The sequence below is a fragment of the Lactuca serriola genome, chromosome 2 (assembly GCF_051521515.1).
Source record: "Lactuca serriola cultivar US96UC23 chromosome 2, Lser_US96UC23_V15, whole genome shotgun sequence".
Taxonomy (NCBI): domain Eukaryota; kingdom Viridiplantae; phylum Streptophyta; class Magnoliopsida; order Asterales; family Asteraceae; genus Lactuca; species Lactuca serriola.
The window spans coordinates 77,538,613-77,563,104 of NC_136409.1; the positions used below are offsets into that span (position 1 = coordinate 77,538,613).

The window sequence follows — 24,492 nt, forward strand, 5'->3', positions numbered from 1 at the left end:
TTACATGCACTATTAACAATGTACTTTGATCATCAAGTTGTTTAGCTTGGTGTTCATCACATGCATCATGGTTTGAAGACCATGCATCGACATATATTGGTCTTAGTGATGTTTTCAAAGGAAATACTTGAATGCATAAGGTATATGAACCTTAAAAAACTTGTAAAAATCCGTATTTTAGGGTTTGACATAGGTTTTGGTCCTTGGATTTCACCATTAAACAACACGCATGTTGTTCTTGGGTGAAACCCTACCACCATCATCATCAAACTCGACATTTATGTATATTTTCATGAATGTTCATAAAGAATGGTGTAGAATAGGAGAAGTGCAAGAAAAACCTTTAAAACAAGAAAGAAAAGTGAAGGAAAATGAAGGATTTTCGTGATTACCTTGAAGAGAAACCTTAGAAGATGAAGATTTGAAGGTTGAGAGGTGTTCTTGGCTGGAGAATTTCATGGGTTTGGAGATAGGAAGATAGAGTTTGAGTGTTGTAATGAGTGGGGTGTGTGTGTAAGAGAGAGAGAGAGAGAGAGAGAGAGAGAGAGAGAGTGTGTGTGTGTGTGTAGAGAGGGATGTGAAGTGTGTGAGAAGATAAAATGATTAAGAATTTTGGGGAAAAGGGGGCCTTGGAGAGGGTGGCCGAATTTATGAGTGAGAGAGGCTCCCTCTCTCTTAAAATTTTAATTTTATAAACTTCTTATTCCAATCTTTTTATAAACTTCTAATTTTTATAAAAATGCCTCTTTATTTAAATCTTGTTACATTATAAATCATAGTTTTTAGCTCATAAAATATGATTAATGTTTGATAATTAAATCTTTATATCTTTGATTATATCCTATAACTTAATTATTTAAATTTGATATAATGAAGTTCATAACAAATCTTATAGAGTTTTTAGGTTTTAAAGTTTATAAATTTGGATTTTTGGGATCTTTATGGTTTTTGGAACATTGTTTGATATTTACCATCATACTAAAATGAAATTAGAAGGTTTTAATTTATTTTTAGGGTTTTATACCCTTTTTCTTTTGTAACAAATGTTTAGAGTTCGTTCTAATTCGGGTATTGGCATTTCCTTCAGTAGCTAGACAACTTACTAGAATCGTAAGAGTCAAGTGTATTAGTCCTAGATTTTAGTTGGATCCTAGTTTATACAAGATTTTGACCTAATTTATCCTACTAGGTCTTGGCATGATGTCCATATATAGTTTATAAAAAGTTAAATGAGTCCGAGAATGACCTGAATTTGACAGTTGTCACATTGACCATAAGGGTATTTCTGGTATTTCAGGATTTTGACAAGTTAATCACATGATGGTTATAGGCAATTGAGTAGGAGCTACGCATTGGGACTTATTTGGTCTTATCTTATCAGTTCAGCATTTTGAGAAGGTGAGTCTTCTCACCATACCAATGGGTCCAAGGCACCAAGGTCGGCCTATTTTATGATATATATATATATATATATATATATATATATATATATATATATATATATATAGTTGATTAGATGATATGTCGCTATGAAACTTGTATGGAAGTCCCCAGAGGGTTCCCGTGGCAATACGTTAAGACCATGAGGAGGTTCCTATGGCATTTGGTGTAAGTCCTTGGAGGGTTTCCATGACTACCTAGTATGTTTACATGTTTAGTTCGTATGATATTTCTATGATTAGGGAAGACTATGGAGGTTCCTACGGCAGTAAGCCAAAACCACATGGGGGTTCCAGTGGTGGCTAGTAAAGACCACGTGGGGTTTTCCTTTGACCATGGTTGACCAAGTTTGATCATAAGGGTATTTCTGGTATTTCGGGATTTTGACAAGTTAATAACATGATGGTTATAGGCAGTTGACTTAGAGTTGCGCATTGGGACTTATCTGATCTTATCTTATCAGTTCATCATTTTGAGAAGGTGAGTCTTCTCACCATACCAATAGGTCCAAGACACCAAGGTCGGCCCATTTTATGATATATATGGATAGATAGTTTATTAGATGATATGTCGCTATGACACTTGTATGGAAGTCCCCGGTGGGTTCCCGTGGCAATATGTTAAGACCATGAGGAGGTTCCTACGGTATTTGGTGTAAGTCCTTGGAGGGTTTCCATGGCTACCTAGTATGTTTACATGTTTAGTTCGTATGATATTTCTATGATTAAGGAAGACCGTGTGGAGGTTTCCACGGCAGTGAGCCAAGACCACGTGGGGGTTCCAGTGGTGGCTAATAAAGACCACGTGGGGGTATCCCATGGCACTTGGTGTAAGTCCTTGGATGGTTTCCACGGCAACCCTATATGTTTATATGCATGGCTTATGTGGTTTATGTAGCTTTTATAGCTAATATGATTATGTGATTATGTGGATTGTGTGGGGTATGCTCTGGGGGACTCACTAAGCATTAGCTTACAGTTTGTTGATTGTTTCAGGTACTTATGAGTCTAAGGGCAAGGGTAAGGCTTGATGGCATGGCATGCACTCTCTCTCAGGCATTTTTATTGGAAACTCTGATGTTTGGAATATTGTTGTTGAAGTTATGAATTTGAAAACAAATGTACTTGAGATTTTATGGTTTATTGGAAATTTTTTTGACTATTTAAAAATGAAAAAAAAAATCTTTTGAAAATTGGGTCATTACAACTTCTTTTGAAACCCATGATGGAACAGCTTGATACGAAAACTGAAAAACGTTTGAAGCATCAGTCTGATTCTTTTGTTCATGAGGTAAAGGAATTAAGGGCAATTGCAAAAGAAGACATATTTTATTTGTTGAGGCTATTAAACGAGTACATGAGGATGTGAATATGAAAATCAAAGAACTTCGTTCTGAAATGGCGAAGGAGGTTGTCAAGCTTGATCACAATTACTCAACTCTTAACACTAGGTAGATATTGTTGTTGCTGTTACAAAAGTTGTTGAATTTCATAATTCTCTTCTCACCAAGATTGATACAAAGTTGGAGTTTGATTCTAAAAGCTTTGCCAAATTGGAAGAGTTATTGGGAAGTTTGAAAGAGTTAGTTTCGAAGCTTGGTTCTTCTCTACAGTCTTTGAGTTCTCAAGAGTCATTTTCTAAGATGTTTTCATCACTGGAGTCTACTCTCAAGGATGATTTGGCTCCACTTCTGAAATTGGTTAATTTGATGCCAACTGATGCCCCACCTGTTCACACAGGGGTGCAAGGGGTAGACAAGGGTGTTGGCTCTGATGTTTCAAAAGGTGTTGAGACTGGGTCTTCGAAAGATCCTTCTAAAAGAAAGGTTGTAGGGAGGGTTATGAGTATATAGATTTCTACTTCATTTCCAACATCAATGACAACTACCTCAACTACCATGACTTCGAAACCTTTAAAAAAAGGTGTTGCTATTTGTTCATCTGTTGGTGGATCAATTTCGAAGCTACCTCCATCAAAGGAAGAAATGAAAGGAAAAAAGGAAGGGTATCCATACTGATCCAACTGAAGAAGAGAAGAAGATTGCCTTAGAAAAGGAAATGGAAAGACAAAGACAAATTCAAAGTATTCTAAGACAATGGAAAGGAGACCCACCTGGTCTTGAGAAGGGTGAACCAACGAAACCATATTGTTACGAAACCATCGAACAGATTGTTTCTCTTAGTAACATGCATGATTTTCTTAAAGTCCCAAAGAAGAGCTATGAGATAGAAATTTTAGAATTCAACCAACTGGATTTCCCTATCAATCATATGACGTCCATATCAGCTCAGTATCAATTGATATACAAATTTGAAGACAAAGAAGAGTTCAAGAAGCTGAAATTGAGGTTTCATGCAATACTTGGAAAGAAAGAAGAAGAGATTTGATCATTACTAAAGATTGTCAAGGTGTTGGGTATAACCAATGATCAGTTATTCGAAGGGTTATTACAGAAATTTCGTTTTCACGTGGTTTGTGCCAATAATGTGGCCAGTGATTTATTTGTAGCTGATTTTCCTTTGATGAATCTTAATGATCTCATCTGTGTGGCAAAAATTATAAGTGAGGTTGATGCTTCGAAAATTTAGGTGACAAGCAAAGAAGATTTCTTGCTTGGGTTTGCACATATCAATCTTTTCATTGACAATTATTATGATTGTCTTGCCTTAACGGATGTGGAGTTAGCTTTGGCAATGGGAAAACAAATTACTGTGCCACAGTCTTTGTTGAAAGGTGTAGGAAGCTTGAAGACTTTTGATGATGGTGAAATTTGTGTTAACCCATTGGGAATAGTTTCGTTGGGAGGAATAAAAACAAGAAGAATACCAAGTTTTTATTCAGAGTTGAAGATGTGGAAAGATACACGAATTCTCAATATACGAATCTCCTTGCTTGTATCAATAATTGCAACAAGAATACTGAAGGTGATAAAGTTGAGGTTCGCAGATCAATTGTTTGGTACATAGAGGTTAGAAGAGTTCTTCATCAGGAAATGAAGATGTTAATGACCTAGGACTCAATACTGCTCACAAATTGGGAGAATGTTAAGGTCGAATGGTGTTGTGAGGTGTCGAAGTGTCATGAGTCTGTCTTAGTGTCGAAGTCTATATTTCAGCTTTCGTTTTATGTATTTCATAAGGGCACCTTTATATGTCGAAGCTTAATAGTTTTAGACCTTATGTATTTTTTGTTAACTTCTGAGTTCCTATAAATAAGGATAGGTTCTAGTGATAGAGTAACTTTTGGGTATTTTGTGTTCTTACTCTACACATACTCTTGTAACCTTCAGAAGTTTTAATAGAGCCATCTAGAATATATTTACTCTTGTCTTCTAGAATCAATTCAAACTTTGATTTCATTTCATATTCTCAATTTATAACAACTACAAGAACACATCATCGAGTGTAACAACGGCGGTGTCGGTGTTGCCGTTGCCGACGACGACTTTGGGAGGTGAATGCCAATGGTAGAAGGAGCGAGGGAAAAGAGAGTTCCATCTTTGCACCTTAAGAAAAAAAAATGAGAAATGTGTTTTAGATCTGATATGTTTGTTTATAAAACTAGGTTAAGTGTTGTCTTTATTTACGATAATGTCATTCGTCTTTTTTAATAATTGATACACAAAAATGCCTTTTTAAAAGATTTATAAAGATATTTTGAGAAATGATAAATATACTTTTAATTATTAGTTAAAATTAGTGGTTCTTAAGATTCTTAACCTTTAGTGGTTCTCATTTGATCCTTTATATATATATATATATATATATATATATATATATATATATATATATATATATATATATATATATATATATATATATCATGGTTGCAGAAATCGGGATTAATCGACGATTAATCGTTTGGCGTTCTCCAACCATCAAGGATTAGGGCATTAATCAGAAATTTAGGATTAATCGGGTTTGGCGGGATTAATCGGCATTGACGGGATTAATCGGTCAACAAAAGTCAAAAAAAGTCAAAAACAAAAGTCAAAAAAAGACCAAAAAATGTTTAAAAAATTCAAAAAACCAACTTTCTTTTTTTTACTCCAAAATTTTCAAATTTTCAAATATTATACCAAAATGTTCATATTTTCGTATTTTCAAATTTCCAAATTACAAATTTTCTTGTTTTCTAATTTTGAAGTACTTGTTTTTCTTAAGATATATTAATATTTAATTAGTTTTAATATTTTATTAATAATTTGTGGTCCCCGATTAATCTTCGATTAATCCCCGCCAAGACCGATTAATCCCTTAACACCAGTCGACCGTCGAGTTACTGTCAAACGATTTTTACAACCTTGATATATATATATATATATATATATATATATATATATATATATATATATAGACACACACACACAGAGTATGAATATATAGGTTGAGATAGAGAGAATAATGAGAAAGAATGAGAATTAGTATAGAAAATAAGTAAAGAGAATAAGAGAATAAAAGAGAGAAAATGTGTATACATAAAAAGATTAAAGAGACAGTGAGAACAAGTAAAGAGAAAGTAAAGAATGAGGATGAGTATCATTTAAGAGTCTAATGGCAGCTTGAGTAGTTGTAAGTCCATTACTATTACGATTATTATTAAAGAAAATGGTTAAGTTGTGAATCCTTATTTGATAAACGAGTCTTGAAAAACTATACAGTGTATGATTGGTGTATTTATGAGTTATGATTATTAAGTGCTTGAAATAAGGAATTGCTCTCTAAGCTCTTTGTAGCTTATCCTTTTGTTAACATGTGTTTTGCACGTAACTTTATTTAAGAAGCAAGGTTTAAAGAAGAGAGATTGTGATACCCGGATCATATCATTGTATTAAATTTTCTTTGAACTGATCATGTTGATAACTACTTGTATTGGATAGTCAATGCAAGTATACGCGAATGTGTTTTTTATAAATAATAAGTGAAAGTTTTTTGGTGTGCTTTGTTTCAAAAGGAGGGTGTAACAAATTTCAAGGTCAACAGGCACCGATTGAAGCAATTTTACGAAGGTTTCAAGGCAAATGCACTAGACATCATCCATGTGGATGTCCCGGGAAATTAAAGCAAAAATTAGGAGGCGTCTCGCCGGATACATTAAAAAATGGAATTTTTAGAAAGCATTGTGCTTTTGTGTTTTTAAAACCCAATAAATTGATTTTTGAAAATATTTTTGGGATTTTAAAAGAGTTCGTTTTCGAAAATCAAGTTTTCCCCATGATTTGGACCCTCTATTGCAAGCAACAAGCATGAAAAAATAAGAAAAAGAGTGTGGTCTTGAAGTCATCACGCACACTAAGTGCACCCACACCCCCTTGCACGCGGCCTGCTCGTACTCACCTAAATTGCTCAAAAATATTATTCCCTTATGATGTCGATGTGTGACCTGCGTACTCCAAAACGCATCCTGCGTGCTCCAGAACGTGAACAGTGTGTTGTGTTGTTCTGAAGTTGATTGTGTTTGATTTTTTTAACCGGGTGCATTAAAACTAGCAACATTCTTTCCTCCTTAGGAGTCGAGCCTATCTCCCCCTTCTTCACTATCATTGCAAGAAATACCACCACTCACCTTCACCGGAAAAACTTGGTTTGTCAAAGTTCTACCGATTAGAATTTTGGAAAATTATCGTCATTCTCTTCCTTTATACCTTCTCTACAAACCCCACCCAAAAGTTTCCCTGATCTGTTGCCGGAGCGCGGTGCACCGACCACCACCATACTACCACTTCCAAACGATTTTTTGCCACCTTCGGCCACCTCTCTAATTTTCGACACCACCAAAGTGTTCCCGTGAAGTCCTCTACAAACCCCACAGAGTGAAACTGATTTATCTCGCCAGAAAAAATTGTCGAAATCTTTGAGCCGCTACGAACCACCACTAGATTTTATAGAAATTAAGTCAAAGACCTCAGATTTTGGCGAAGAGCTTGCATTCTAGCACCCATGAACATCATTTAAGCTTAGGGTGCATTCAAGCGAGTTTCGTTTTTCAAATATCAAGTTTTGGGGACGGAAACGAGAGTGTACATTCTTTCATTAACATTATTTACATTGCATGCATCAATAAAATGAATAAAATTGAATTTGCTTTGAATTTTGCCTAGGATAGTTAGTTTGTACCCGTATTAGTGAAACTTTGGTTTAAATTGCCCAAAATCTGTTGAATTGTTGTTGCGTGAGGTGAGTTTGAGGGATTATTGTGTCGTTTTAGTCAATTTTACAGGTCTACAAGTGCAATAAGGAAAAGCAAGGCAAAAACAAGCTCCCATGGACAAACCGTAGATCCACACATCCGAGACAAAAAGCATCTACGTCATCCCCCCCGACCATGGACTACAGATTGAGGTGACGGAAGCTACAAGTGCAATGGGGAAAAGCAAGGCAAAAACAAGCTCCCATGGACAAACTGTTGATCCATACATCCGAGACGGAAAGCATTTGTGTCATTCCTTAGCCCAACCCCCTCCCCCCCCCCCCCCCCCGGCCATGGACTACAGATAGAGGTCATGGAAGCGATGCTTCCATTAAGAAAAAGATAAAACCACTTGTCCCATGGATGGCGCCAAATTGTTTTGGTCAAAAATTGATAAATTAATTTCGTAACCAAATTAGGAAGTGTGGTATGACGTTTTGAATAAAATGTCAAGTTGTGAAGTGCTTAAGATCTTGAAATGTGTTAAAGATGGTAGTCGTGCCCAATATCTTGGGAATAAAAGAGTAACGTTGAAAGGTTATCAAAAATGTTAACTTTATGTTGGATATTAGCTTGTGTATTTTTAAGAGTTGGTACGAAAATAGTGTTAAAGTTGTAAATTTGTAAAGTGAAACGATAAATCTTAAGTTTATCAAAAAGGATTCAAGATATTACAGGATATCTTGAGGTTTATGTGAAATTGTATGTGTGTATTTAAGCAAATGATTAAACAAACGAGAGTGGATGTTGTGATCGAATAATTGACAATGTGTAAATAAAGTAAATGCAAGTACACATATATATACGAGAAAGCCCTTAATCATTTAGGATCTACGGCATAAAACCTTGGGAGGTGACAATGTCGCACTACCTTAGAACTCTTATTAATAAAAATATGTTACAGGTGCTAGTTGATCATGATGGTGGTGTAAATGTGCTCAAGAGTGTTCAGAGAGGAAGATATAGTAGAAGTCAGAATGTGTATAAAATGTGTATAATGCACAACTGGTCTTTCATATATACAAGGATTTTATAACTAATTGTCCTAATATCTCGGGATCTTCTTTGATTCATGCTTGACCCATATTTAGGGAGGACTTCAACATTTATTTTACTTTGATCACGTTCCATTTGACATAGTCTATCCCTTTTAGTCAAGTCTTTACTCTTGCATAGGACATCACAAAAAATATGAAGGTAGTCCCAAGATATTCCACTAATCCAAGATCTTGGACTTCTGAGAATGTTGGTGTAAGTTAAACATATTGACAATAATATAAAGATAAAAATTTGTCTCATAACAATTAACATATATATTTAAATGTATAGGGCTAGAATCATTTGATAACTCAAAAATTCGTGAAAACCCAAGAACTTTTCTGTTTTACATAAAAAAAAATTTTGAGACATCTAATCTATTTTTATTTTTATTTTTTTACTTCATATGCTATAAAATCACTATATTTTAGTAAATTCGCCGAAAAAACATTTTTAATTTTTATTTATTTATTTTTTTTTTTGCTTCATACACTATAAAATCGCTAAATTCGCTGAAAAGAAATTAAAAAAAAATAAAATAATAAAATAAAATAAAATAATAAAAAAAATAAAAAAACATTTTTATGTATATATGCGCATTTATGTGTGGACTACTTTACTAATAATCCTACCCTAAAAACCGTGCCTCCTGATGATGAGACCGCTAGTGGATTCTTTGGCGGATGACCCCTCACAAATGTGATTTTACGGCAGGGCACATTGAAAAGACGAATACACGCATTGTATGAGAGGCATATAGACTCAACTAACATCTAAAAAGTAACTTTTATGTTTAACATTTTAAATTGTGATTTGATCAAAATATGATAAAAGATATACAAAAAAAAAAAAAAAAAAAAAAAAAAAAAAAAAAAAAAAAAAAAAAAAAAAAAAAAGTTACTTAGCGAAAAGGATAAGAAAAAAATGTATGTTTTCATATACCGAACATTATTGCAGCAAGGTTTATTTAATTAGACAAGTGAATAGTATTAAATTCATATACAACTACAAAAACTTGTTACAATCAGTGAGGAACCAAAATGAGCAAAACCAAAAAGGCAAACAAAACGATGCCAAAATGGTGTAAATAAAAATATAAAGTAAGCAACAATTTCACAATCTGAGTAATCCCAATTCCTTCTAACTTATACATACATTTATAACACATTACATATTCATTCTCAGAAGTTAAGGTTTCTGGGCTGCTGTATCATCAGGGCCAGCAAGATTGATCTGCAATTGTAAAGTTGTAACAACACCATTCAAAAAGTTCAAATATCTTTTTCTGCAAGGGTAAAATTGTCATTTCACATGGAAAGAGATTTGGAGGCTTACATTACAATCAAAGGCAAATCTTCTAGCTAGCATAATAGCAGCATTTCTTTCTCTTTCTGATTCAAATCCCAAAACAAATGAGAGCCCGATCTTTGGCTGCCAGAATGATGCTTGAGCTGCAGCGTTTCCACCACCCCGCACTCCACACAGCTGTATTTTTATAAAATTACAAAAATAAATAAAAAGGATGAAATCATAAATTAACCAACAATTCATCCTTACATATAGGGAAACTGTCAGAAAAGTCTCAATATTTTCAGGAAAGTTACATTTTAGTCCCAATATTTTTTTTTGAACATAAAAGTTACGATAATATGTGATTTCCTGTTAAAAGAAAAAAAAAAGGACTTTTTGTAAACTTGAGCCAAAATGAAATAATCGGGACTTTTATGTATAAAAAAATTCTTGGGACTAAAGTGTAACTTTCCTGAAAATATTAGGACTTTTCTGACAATTTCCGTTACATGTACACTTTATTTGTTACTTGTGCTAATACCTTTGAAATTGCAAGAAATAATCAAATGACAATTTTGGACCCTGTAGTTTTAAATTTTTCGAAGTTACATTTTTCGTCACTGTAGATTTTAATTTGCATAAATTACATTTCTGGTCCCTATAGTTTTTAAAGAATTACACTTTTGGTCCATGTACTTTTTAATTTACAAGGAAATAAGCAAAAGACACTTTTGGTCCCTATAGTTTTAACTTTCTGGAATTACATTTTTGGTCCAAGTGTTTAGTTTGCATGAATTACATTTCTAGTCCCTGTAGTTTTAATTTTCAGAAATTACACTTTTGGTCCCTGTAGTTTTAATTTTCTGAAATTACATTTTTGGTGGTTGGAGATTTTAATTTGCATAAATTAAATTTCTGGTCCATGTGGATTTAAATTTCCAGAATTACACTTTTGGTCCATGTACTTTTTAATTTACAAAGAAATAAGCAAAAGACACTTTTGGTCCCTAGAGTTTTAACTTTCTGGAATTACATTTTTGGTCCATGTACTTTTAGATTTACAAGGAAATAAACAAAAGACACTGTTGATCCCTATAGTTTTAACTTTCCGAAATTACATTTTTGGTCCAAGTGTTTAGTTTGCATGAATTACATTTCTGATCCATGTACTTTTAATTTTCCGAAAATACACTTTTGGTCCATGTAGTTTTTAATTTGCAAGAAATGACCCTATAGTTTGCAAGGTTCTGCACTTTCAGTGATATTTTTTACAAGAAGAGTAAATTAGAGTTTGGGTCCCTGTGGTTTCTGTAATAACTTATTATTTGTTTTAATAAAAATGTCATCTCTTATAAATTAAACAAGTAATCTTACATACCAACCTTTTATATTATTTTATTCAGTCAAAAAACTTAGTATTAATAATATAAGTACATTGCTATTATAGGTTACCTGCATTGAAGGTGAATAGTATTCTTTAGCAACTGTTGTTTTCCCTTTACAAAGTTTCATCCTCATCTTCCCCACATGAAGTACATGAATAGACTCTGAAGGATGATCCACCCCATTCATTTGGATTATAACTACCTGTATTTTTTTTTTTTAAAAAAAAACAATATATTATTCACAAATCACTAAATTTTTTTATTTAATATAAAAATGGTTTGTCAACATAAAATAGAATAAAACTAAAAGAACATAAATTACATTAAATTCTGTGTCATGTCGACGAACCAATGCTTCCACATAGTTTCCTAGTCCCGCAGCTATTAAAAACAAAATAATAATAATAATAATAATAATAATAGTAATAATAATAAAATTATCAATCACATATTTATATTATTGACTTTAATTTGGTCGAAGATCTACTCTAACAAATAAAAAAAAAATTTTGCTACATGTCAGTCTCATTCATCTTGCCACATGTCATTTTGTGGTTATTTTAAATTAAATTTTTTTTCCACATGTCATTTTATGGTTTTTTTCCATTTTATTAAATTTCACATAGTATTTTAAATGTAGTAATTGTAATAATGTAATAATAAACGGTTATCAATTTCACTAATGCAACTTCCCTTTTAATTTCAAAATTCCTAAATTAAAGCCCAATTATTTCATTTGTTTATTTATTTAAATTATTTGCTTAAATTTAAAAAAAGAAATGAGCAATTCAATTTCAATAATTCAATATTTCTCTCACTTTCGTTATAAATTCCAACTTTCTAAATGTCTAGACTTTTATACATAACTTTTTTTAATAAACCCATGGAATACACAGGTCTCACAACTAGTATTAAAATTAGTGAAAACAGTGTCTATTTTGTGTGCTTAAATTTATATTTTATAGTACACTTCAATAACATAACTTTTAAGATATTAAATTAATTGTACATTATTTTAGTCTCCAATACCATTACATATATATCCAAAAAAAAAAAAAAAAAAACCTGGTTCAATGGGATCAGATGTTGTGAGTGTAATAGTTTGACCATCTGAAATGACATCAGCTTGAAGAATCCGGCCAACATCAGAGGGCTCAGGAGCATAGATAGATTTTGTGGCCCCTACCAAATCCAGAACGACATTCTACTTTTAAAATGTAAAAATAAAAAAAAAAAATAGCAATGTACTTTGAACTTTCATTTATTTGTTTATTATAGCATATCCTACTTCTACTTTTTATATTACATCTTTTTATTTTTATTGCTCTTTTGAATAATCACTCCAATTATAGCATATTGTACTTTCAATTCTTTTCTTATAAGGACATTGTACTTTGTATTTGGATGACATTGTTATAAATGTGGTTAATCTCCATAAAAGACCTTATATTTTGTGTGTTTTCCGGTTTAAACCTCCAACTTTATTTTTTTTTTCTGAAAAGAACCTTGTTATTATTCATTTTTTCCGAAAGAACCCTCAACTTTGTCTTTTTTTTCCGAAAAAAAAAAAAAAACCCTCAACTTTCAAATTGTTTCCGAAAAGCCTTTTAGTTTTTTCCCAAAAAAATCCCCCTCACGTTTTACTAGTTTTTTCAGGAAAAATTGACTAAAAGGGCCAGATCGAAAAAACGAAAAAATCTAAGGTATTTTTCGGGAAAAAAATAACACAAAATATAAGATCTTTTATGAGATTAACCCTTATAAATAGGTAGATTTTTCATAGTACAATGTGGTAATAAACAAATGACAAAATTGCAAAAATGGTCCCTGTGGTTTTAGTCCAAAAAGTTTTGGTGATGCACCAATGGTCCAAAATTGGATCTTTTTTATTGGTTTTGGTCCCTATCACCTTAGAAAGACTATTATACCCCTTATATTTATTTCTTTTTTAATGTATGTTAATGTTTTGAATTAATGTACTGAAAATATGTATACCTGAAATAATCTCTCTGTTTCCATTTTCAGATGTGAATCGATACCATTGAATAGAAGATTGTGAAAGTTGTGAGGTTTTTTTGGAAGAGGGTTGGATTTGTAAATATGAACCTAAAGCAGGTGTCCCATTTAATTCAAACAAGTAGGATGTGCTTTCCTCTACCCTCCTACTGATTGCCAACTGAAATTTTGGATAAAACAAAATCAGATAATATTGCTATTTTTAAAGAATCCAAAATTATGTCTTTTCCCTTAAATATCACACAACGTGAAAGCTATGAGTCCTATAAATGCATTGAAAAAGTTCTCCTCCAAGATTTTGTTAATTAATGAGTGATTGTGAAAAAGCTACATCTGAAAATTATGGTATATACTAAAATTAATGCAATTTTGATGATATTAAAATTAATCTTGTTGTAACAACATGAACAACTTTCTGTAAATTAATAATAGAAAGGAAAAAGCATTAGATATAGTGGAGGACTTTTTGAAGGTTATTTTAGTGAAAGATAAGGATTATAGGAAAAAGAAAAAACTACTAGTAAATACCAAAGAAAGAGCCCAATTTGACCTTTTTAGTGTCGAATGGATTAAATTCTTATTAGCAAAATTTATAAAAAGTTACAAGCTGTTCAAATTGTGGGGTGCACATGAAAAACCAATGAGTAATGTAACAAAGATGGTTTACTTAGCAAAATTAATCAGAGGGCAAAATGGTCAATAAGACTGTAAAAAAAGAAAATGGGCAAAATGGTCAAACCCCACCTCTTTCTGAAGCTCAATTGACCGCTTTGACTTCTCAGCCAGTTGAATTCGTAATGCTTGAAGCTCGTGTTCCATGTCCATAACCTGCACAAATAGCATATAAAGTTACAATATCACAAAAAGGATTTTGATTGGCTAATTATAAATATCAAAAAAAAAACAAAAAGGAATTTAAAAAATTAAGTTGTGAATATACCTTGCTAGGCTGATGCAGCATTTTGATCCTCCTGGCTTCTTGAACCTCCTTCATTAGTTCTTCCAAATCCTGAAAATAAAACAAAATATAAATAAATCATAATGCATTAAAATAAGTTAACAATTTAAGATATGCAAACCCTCTTTAATGCTCAAAGCCCCATGAATTAAGATAATTTAAGAAATTTAACATAAGCACCCTTTTCAATGAGTCTCCATTCATAAAACCATAGAATTATTTGATATTTTGATTTGATTTATGTTGAATAATACATGGAAAGATCTATAACAGAATAAACAAGAGTAGAGTTTGTTATTTTGGTAATTTAGCATAGAAATAAAAAGGTTAAAAACATAAAATGTGGAACAAAAAAAAATCTGAACTTTACAAAACTATGCTCCTATTATCCTTTGAATAGTTTATAGTTCTTTTGACTTCAAAGTCAAAAAGAGTTAAAGACAGCCTAAAAGTAATATGAATATATCAATTTATGAAATGTAGATTGTATGTAAACAAAATTGCTAATAAAGTAAAACTTGCAAAAAAGAAAAACTTTTATTAAGTGGACCATTTTGTTTTGTCTAGTGGAAAGGCATTTACTTTTTCCACATTAAGTGTTATTTGGATAAATAAGGTTTGCGTGTTTTCTTTTGTATGCTGGGTGAACAGTCTATATGACAGTAAATGACCATTTTACCCCTCCAGAAAATATTGTTTGGTGAAAGACGACTGTTTGAATGAATTTTTTTTAATGACAAATGACTCTCAGCTTATGAATTATATAAATAGAAACTTTTTAATATAACATATAATGATATATTATAACAGATTAACAATCATAATATATCACAATATCATTAGATAACAAAAAATATTGATACTTGAAGATAATAGTTCGGATAAATCTTGAAAATAAATGCAAAGAGGGCAAAATTGTAAAAGAAAATACATCACTTAATGAGAAATCATCACCCCTTAATCTTTCCACATTAAGTCATGTTGTCCCCACAAAATCAAAAAAGAGGCGTGCATAGATGACTTACTAGATTAAGTGTTGTATGCATTAAATCCATAAAGTCAAAAAATAAATAGCACATAAGTTTTTTTATGAGGTCACTTTTTTATAAAAGGTGTGGGCCAGAGGGACCTTTTTACCCTTTCAACCACATTATACAAAAAGATTGTTGCAAATATATAGAAGTATAGAACCTTAGTTCATATACTTTAAGAAATAACCACATAATATATAACAAAAATCTGATTTTGTATACACTCCTTTTACAATAATCATGAGCATATGTAAAAGACTGTTTAGAAAATTCCAAAAAAAACCTGGGTTCCAGAAGCTTTTGAATTTTTTTCTTGCTCCTGAAGAGCCTCTTCTACTCTCTGAACTGCAGCTCTTGCATTTTCAATTTCACCCCTTGCTAAAGATCTTTCTTCATCAACAAGCTTTTTAGCATCTTCTGAAGCCTGTGTGAAGTTACAAAAATTAAATTACAAAAAAACAGAATCATTTGAAAATATAAGAAATCTACAATGATTCTGTTTTATCCTAATGCTACAACTTCGATTGTACTACAATTGGTTGTTAAATTGTGGAATAAAAGCTATTCAAATTCAAACTTCTCATGAACAAGTTGTAAATGGTTAAGCATATATTTCTTGAATATGCATCAGTTAGATATAAGAAAGAAAGTCTAGAGAGAACAAAAAAGAAGAAAAACTGTAGATTGTCACAAAGACACAAACCTGCTTTAAAAAATTTGCAAGCTTTTTAACCTCAGCCTTTTCTTGAATTAACTCTCCTTCCCTCTGAGTCAACTGAACAGCTAAAGCTTCAACCTACAATGATGGATATGATTAAGTGATTCCTTTTTAAAGAAAGAATTGTTATAAGAAAAAATAATGGAGAAAAAGGTAGAAACTACAAAGAAAGACGAAACCAACCATAGCAATGGCATCCTCTACATCATCCATGTTCTTACCCACAACACGCCCTCTAAGTGATTCAAGTGCATCTCTAAGCTTCTTCAAAAGAACATGTTTCTCTAAACAAGTCACATCCCTGAGTTTAGCCTGTTTCCTCATAAGTAAGCGATTTTCAGTATAATGAAAGTATAAACTAACTTTTAAGATCATGAAAACTTTCAAAGAACAAACCTCATCGGATAATTTAGCAGCAGCAGCTAAGCCCTTCTCAAATTTACTAGCCAAATCACGAACAGATAAGCGTTTTTGTTGTTCTAACAACTGAGCAGTCTCTTTGGCTATGACTTCCTTCATAGAAACCAACTTTTGGTCTTCATTTCCGTACACAATTTTGTCATTAGCCCCAATTTTGTAGTTTGGAAATCGAGTAGATGCAAACATCACATCTGCAGATACAGGGGGAACTGCCAAACTTTGCATTGTATAGCTGAAATCACGACCCACCTTCGTCATCGTTCCGATTTATATATTACACTGTAAAATCATAAGAATCAGAAACGACTTAGAAGTTAGAACAATCAACGTATTGATATACTAGAGAATGACATTAACGAAAACACAAGCAAAGGGAGATACGAAAAATCAATGAAGAAAACAACTGCTAGTATGAATAGCAACACATAAAAGGGGCAAAACCCTAAATATCGACATTTTCACCTTAAGGGGTAGTTGTTAACGAACAAAGCCCTAACTTCAATCATACACATTTAACCAAACAAAGCAAAGTAAAATGGAACTCATGGAGGAAAATGAAGAATGCACTTACATCACATGTAAAATAAGACAAAAGTAGATAATTGAGGAGAGATTTCTTCAGTCGGTGAAGATTTAATTTGTTAGAGCAGTCAAAACATGAACAAGGAAAGTTGAGAAAGAGGGAGGGAGACAAAGACAGAATTGGGAATATAATTAATTAAATTGATGAACTAGGTTTAAATTGGGAATACTATTACGCTCATGATTCATAAATTATCATGATGCTGTTGGATGTGTTTGCTTGCATTGTAAAAAAATATTAGCTGGACCCATAGTTTTGTTCTTTCTTCTAGATTTTAGTAATTGTTTTGGGTTATAAACTTATATTCGAAGAAATATAAAGGTATTTTGTTTTTTCTTAAATTATGGTCAACACAAATATATAGTTTCGTGTCAAAAGAGAGAGTTTCATCTTAACCCAACTCGTTAAATTATTATGATGTATCATGTTAACCTTTTTTATTTTCATGTTGGGTTTCGAATTAGGGTTAGGGCTTGTTTGATTTGGTGTCCGGTCAGACTTTTTGTCTGTCTCAGTCCGGTCAAGGTGTTTGATTTGCATCTGATTAAGTTGGTACCTCTCACTCGGTCTACAAAATTGGTTTACTTAGTTCACTAAAATATTAACAATAATTGAGACTGGAACTTCAATTGCCCCGATTTGCCCGCCTCATCCTTCCCACACGTTCCTTCTTTGTGCACCTTTGACATCTACGCCCCCCGCTTTCATCTGTGTCGCTCCTTCCTCCTCCGACGGACGTCTATGTGTGTATTAAGGCTGAATAGAAAATGGTGCCACCATATTCCTCCTTCCCCTAATAAGCAACAACAAGTCCATTTTCTTTCTATTCTTCTTAATTCCATCTTCGATTTTTTGAAGCAGCAGGTAAGTTAAGGGTTTCGTCCTTGATTTTGCTTCGATCAATCAATCCCTTGTTTTTTCTTGAACATTCCTTTATAAAAAATCTTAATCAGTAATTTGATTTGTAGATTCCCTGCTACTTATCATTTTTTTATTTCGAATTAGTTTCACCATACTTGTTGCTAAATTGAAGATAATTGGGAGAATTTTGATCAACGTATGTTGTATCCTCTAATATTCAACATATGCTTATGTGTCTTTGCTATCAATTGTTTCAAAATTAGGCTTCATTTAAGGAATCTTTGCTTGAAAAATTCTAGATTTTTTGCCTTTGATGTCGATTCTTCAAAATGATGTGTGATTAATAACCATTCATTCCTTTTGTCCTAAACTTTTATATTTAAATGTTATGTTTCACTTCATTTTGACTTGTTTGGTTAAATCTTTTGGATTAATTAATTTATCATGTGATTTGCTTTATTAACAAGTTGTCAATAATAACAAGAAAGGTTATTGCTTGAGTTATCCACATTTCAACTTATTAAAATTTTTAGTATGTATATATGGAAGAGTTTGCAATGGTGTCATGGAGCACCTACTGCATTGTTATTTGTGAAAGATGATGCACCTCTTTTTTGTTATGAAGATCGCAAACTATACAAAATGGTAAGATGGTCATTTTGCTTATTTAGCACAACCAATTAGACGCATAATCAAACAAGATGATTTTGGTCGTATATAAATTTAGTCAAACTTTAGACCTAGTTAGGTCTCTGACTCGGTCACATCTGACTCAATGAACAACTATCAAAACCACCCCTCAGACACTGACATGTGTAATATTCCGTTTAAAATAAAAATAAATAAATTAATAAAGTTAAATAAATAAAATGAATAAATAATAGCCCTAAAGCAGTAATATTGACGAGTGTTAGCAGGGGAGTTAAATGTTATAATTTTAGGAATTTGGTGTCTAAATTGTATCAATTAGACTTGAAATGTAAAGAATTTCGTGACCAATGGTTGTTTGTAGATAATGGCCCTAATCTGAAAATGTTAGTGGTTGGAAAGGCTGGAAGTGTCAATCGTGCACTTAAGTTTCGAATTGGAGATGGGAGATCAAACTCGTTACCCATCTCATCCCTTAAGCTCATATAATACCCGATACACCTTGACCCTAGAATCCATCTTCAACCGCCACCCTTATACCCACTCATGACTCACCTGCAGCCGCCGCCACCCCCTTGACGCCGCCTTGAGCCACCGAAACCAACCTCTGCCACTGTTGTCAACAAAGATGGAGATCGACGTGTGGACACCATTATTGTGGGCAGTCGGAAAAAACGTGTCCAAGGTCATCGTTGTCTCCCTCCGGTAATGGTGCAACCCATATCCCTTCTTCCTTCTTCGTTCCTGTCATCGCTACTTCACACCCATCGTTGCCACCTGTCGGGTGGTTGTCCCGTCGCCAACATCCTTCCGTCAACCGCATGTCACCGTGAGTGGGTGGTTGTGTGGTGTTAATGTTTCATGTGTGTGTGCGTTACTGCTGCAATTTCTCTCTCTCGATCTTCTCCATTCCTTTTGAAACGCTGAGCTCGACCGACCACTGCCTACCACCACGAGGTGGCTGTGTTGTGTGGGTTTTCGTCTGTGTGTGTATGTGTTTCAGCTTATGTCAATGTGTATATGAGGGTTTCAATCGATGTCGTGGTGTGGGTGTGTTGTTTGGACGGAAAATGCAAGGGGCCACCATGGCAGCCAACCATGGTGGTTGCCGCCCTTAATACTTTTTCTACCACCACCAGCCACCGTGTGTGGGTGATTGTGTGTGTGTTATATGGTGTGTGTGTGTGTGTTTTCTTTTAGATGGGATGTTGTATGAATGTTCTTGGCCGGAGAAAAATCAAAGAAAAACCCGTCACCGTCACCGTAAGGAAGTGGCTGCCGCCTCCTGCCGTCATGAACCGCCGTCGGTGACCACTTCCCAAGGTGGCAATGGGGTTTAGAAAACCCTAATCTTGGAGTTGGTCGGGACCCGCATTAAAACTATTAATTAAACTTAAAATAATACTTAATAATTATCTATAATTAACTTAATGTAATATCTGACTTAATGGATCAAGTCCTTAAGAGTTTAAGTGGGGAACACTACCCCTAGTTATCATTTTATGTGAAACCCTAATCGTCATTTCATGTGAGGTGGTCATTGTTGCAAGTGACTATGACTTGTGATCGGGTATTGACTCAAGTATCTTCCTGTAGGTTTTTGGAAGTGAGCTGAAGCTAATAGATTTCTTCATTGCTACGGTACTTACCTACGCGTATATCGGGGTGAGTTTCGCCTCACTGTACCCGTGGGTCGAAGGCACCTGTCACAACTAGAAATTTTAGGGTCAAGTAAAGCCTAAATTGTAACCACGAACAATTGAATATACAATGTAACCTTGATACAATGATGTTTATTTAAAGCTAATAGAGCACATTTGTATGACCCAAGATAACATATACTTAAAAATCCATAGACCTTGAAAAGCCAAAGCAACTCAAATAAGAAATCCAATGGTGTTAACATAACAACAAGTATTTATATCATGATCTCGGTTTCTTAAATGCTAAGGTCACATTGTAGTTCTTATTACTCAAAAACCGAAACCACCAAGTTAGGATACCTTAGGACCGAAATCTCCTATCTAGGGTATCCTAGGACCGAAAACACAATTTCCTAAGTCTATTATGGCCGAAAACTCCATGAAAGGCCCACTAAGGCCGAAATCATACCAGTGTTGAGTGTTAGGACCAAAATCACCAAGAGAATGGGGTGATTTCGGACAAGCAAAGAAGTTTGGAAGGGTTTTCGGCCAATTAAAGGTGTTTCCAGTGGATCTTCCCATGAGTTTTTAGTATTTGACCTCAAAAGATAATACTTCAGCTTTACACAATTTTACCCAGTACATACCATGCAACACACTCATTTATCCTTCAAATATCCATAAACTTACCCATCCACCTCTTCCATAAAAATCCACATCCAGGAGGATTGCCTTCATTCTTCATCACTTCTTTCATTTTCTCTATTTTCTTTCGCACTTCAAAGAATTTCTCTCAAGAACAAACTAGGTGATTTTCAAAGATCATCATCACATAAGTGGTCCTAAGCGTTTCGGTAAGCAAATTCGACATTCTATAGTAGTTTGATACACTCTTGTGTAAATTTCATCATCTTTACACACTTATTCATATGTGAAACCTTTAGGTTAATCATAACTCCAAGAAGTTTGTCAACTTCACTCAAGAAGCTAGCTCAAAATTCTTCACCTTCTTCCTTCAAATCATCCACCAAACCAAACCAAGATGAGTTCATACCCCCCATACTTTCTAAGCTTTTTCATGTTTTTAAGGGGGGGGGGTCATGTTTTTAGGAGGGGATACAAGTAAAACCTTGTTCACCACACAAATAATTACATGTTTTCAATTAAAGATAATTTATAAATTACATAACATATGGTTAATAATAATTTTTGTATAATTATTTGTGATATATATACTGGTTTGGATTGCAAAACTAACGAAACAAACATGATCCATGTTATAAAATTATTACAAATTATGATTTGTAAAGCTACACGATTTTTTGGAAACTTTTACTAAAAGATAGTTTTTCTAGCAAAAATGGTTACATTATAGTCATTACTAATATGTTGGGTCACAACCCAAAAATATTATGTGTTGATTTCAAATTTTGACACTAGACACGATTACAACTTCATATATATATATATATATATATATATATATATATATACACACACACACACACACACACACAGAGATATATATAAAGGAGTACATAAATAGATTAAACAAAACTTATAAGCCAAATTATAATTGGTATAGTTTGGGAGTCAAAAACCGCACTTTCTTCTCAAAAGAACCATATAATCATTCAAAGGTATAATTATTTCATTTTACAAGAAAAAGGAGTCATAGTTCACGTAAATTTGTTAATGCTCTAGTGAGACGTTCCCTTTGATGGGTTTTGAGCAAAAGAACATTCCTATGTGCACATGCAAAACCCTAAAGCTTTGGATCTAGGTTTCTCTATTATACATGCAAATTTATCCAAAGCTTTCAAACTCTAATCTAGCATACTATAAAAATCAAAATCTACAACTTATACAAGTTTAGATGATTACCTTTTAATAGTAGCAAGAATCTTTAATCTTCAAGAGCTTGGTATCACAATTGTAATACCTCTAATGGCTCACAAACACTAAAGCAAGAAGATGATGATCAAGAAGAGAGAGAATGGAGGCACAATTTCGGCTATAGGAACTCTAGGGTTTCTTCTGGTAGCCGAAATCTCAAGCCCTAGGGGTCCTTAAATAGATGAGCTGCTAGGGTTTTAGTCAAAACCCTAACTGGATAGCTTAGGCCCTAAGTAGCTCCAAGAACCTTCTGGAATAGGGCCCTTGGACAATTTCCAAGCGGGCTTCCACCTTGAAATCGTCCACTCCCTAACTCCACAAGATCCACAGCCCAAATTCAATTATCTTATAATTGGCAATTCCAGTCCCCTTTATTTAACTAATCTCTTTCAGCCACAAAATTAATTCTTAATTAATTTTTGACCAATATTAATTAAACAATATGATTTCTCTTTTAATATATTATTCATATAATATATTAATAAACCATAATATCCCCTTTCTCCATAAATCATCTTGTCAAGTTGCTTTGGTGAAGGCAACCCAAAAGGACCATGCAACAACCGGGTCAAGTACATACCAAATATAGTTATGGACTTAGACATTAATCCAACACCCTTCACTGTACCTACCTAGCGTACACCTTAAATCTTGCATTATAACCAGAGTCTCCTTGAGGGAGAGCGAGCTCGTCGTGTATAGATCTATATGGGATTGACAACCCACACATCAGTTGTTCGCTACAGTTAGACCAATAAGTATAGGGTGACAAAAGTCTACCAGCTCCGACGCCTGAAGAACGTCGTTCAGGCATAACAGTCATATCAAGCATGGTTATAATAACTCACATAGGGATTAGCGAAACTACTTGGTTTACCGAAAGCTTATACTTCATTAGTTTTATAATAAAAAAAGTAAAAATACATCTTATTTTCAGTACAACGACACATACATCTTAGTATTAGGGTTTAAGACTACAATTCACATTTAAGAAAATATTGGATTTTCTGGAAAACATACCTTATCATTTCACACGAAAAAGATACAAATGAATTACATACAATTACAGTTCATATTAAAGAAAATATCGGATTTTCTAGAAGCATAAGAAACCATTTTTATTTGCGAAACAATTACAAACCCTTTTCATACAAAATTCTTATGAACTCACCAACTTAATTGTTTAAACTTTTCAAAACCAAGTGTATTATCAGGAAACCAGTAGACAGGTACTCAACCCTTCTTGACTACCTACGTCGTCATTTCATGTTTTCTACTTTTCAGTTATTTGTATTCAACTTTTGAACAAACAGAGTTTTGTAAACAATGTAATACTTGAAATCTCAATGTATGAATATTTGTGTTGCTATGTTTCATTTATATTCAACTATTATGATATTGTACATGAAGCCACTCCATCCGCCCCCAGACATTTCCACCGTTCTGGTTTGGGGGTGTGACATCACCAATGTCAACCCACTAGTTTTGGTTATCTTATAGTATAGGGATGCCCTAAGGACTGTATATAGTCATGTAGGATAGACTGAGGACACTTGATCTTAGCTCTCTTACATGTTCCTTGTTTGGTTGTGGTTCTAGAGTAGGATCACCTGTCCGGGTGACTATCTCACCTATGAGTATATACGACCATGCATTCTTTGGATTGTTGATATTTAGTATGCTGCTATGTTGTAGTGATATGTTAAATCTGTTTTTTTGGTATTGAGTATGTTGCTATGCTGTAGTAATATGATGGATCTGTGTTCTGCTATTGAGTATGTTGTTATGCTATAGTTAGATATGTCTCCCCGATATTGCGTATGTTGCTTTGTGGTAATAACCTATAGAATGGTATGTTATTTGTGCTTGCTGGTTATCATCTATGGAGTGCCCTTAGGGACTGTCGGTGGTCATGTAAGATAGCCTGAGAACTCTTGGTCTAGGCTCTTTTGCATGTTCCTTGTTTGGTTATAGCTCTAGGTTAGGACCATCTATTCAGGTGGCTATCTCACCTCTGGTTACTTATGGTTATGCATTTTATGGGGGTTAGTTGGTAGTGGGGTTGTATGTGGTGAGAGGATTAGCAGGTAGTAGTGAGTTGTATGATTGTTGTTTGCTTGTATTATATGTCTACTTGATCCTGATGGGTTATATGTCGACATATTGTGTTTGGTATGGGTTGAGGTGGTCCTGCTTTGTGCGGTAGGACAAGATACCCGGTGCGGGCCGGCTGTAAGCCGTAGGCAAGGAGGCTCGGGAGGAGTGGTTTGGGTTAAGGCGGACCAGTGTAGACTGAAGGCCAACAGACCCAGGGCGGCCCAGATAGACTGCAGGCCAGGAGGACGTACCAGTCAGGCCAAATTCTTGGAGAACAGT

The 24,492-nt window shown here is 33.7% G+C and overlaps 1 protein-coding gene across 2 annotated transcripts; it reads right to left on the reverse strand.

Annotated features, from left to right (window-relative positions):
* Positions 1–9,708: 9,708 nt before the first annotated feature.
* Positions 9,709–17,210, reverse strand: LOC145086434 (stomatal closure-related actin-binding protein 1-like). Of its 2 annotated transcripts, none has more exons than XM_079024191.1 (13): positions 17,057–17,210; positions 16,462–16,764; positions 16,249–16,377; positions 16,051–16,143; positions 15,631–15,771; positions 14,299–14,367; positions 14,103–14,186; positions 13,338–13,518; positions 12,408–12,524; positions 11,665–11,723; positions 11,410–11,544; positions 10,003–10,152; positions 9,709–9,900 (listed from the first exon to the last, which is right to left on the reverse strand). In XM_079024191.1, the coding sequence occupies exons 2-13, from the start codon at positions 16,741–16,743 to the stop codon at positions 9,856–9,858; spliced, it is 1,485 nt and encodes a 494-aa protein (XP_078880317.1). In that variant the 5' UTR covers positions 16,744–16,764; positions 17,057–17,210; the 3' UTR covers positions 9,709–9,855. The 2 variants fall into 2 exon arrangements, with proteins under 2 accessions (XP_078880317.1, XP_078880318.1); XM_079024192.1 differs by having other exon boundaries at positions 16,948–17,057.
* Positions 17,211–24,492: the final 7,282 nt, after the last annotated feature.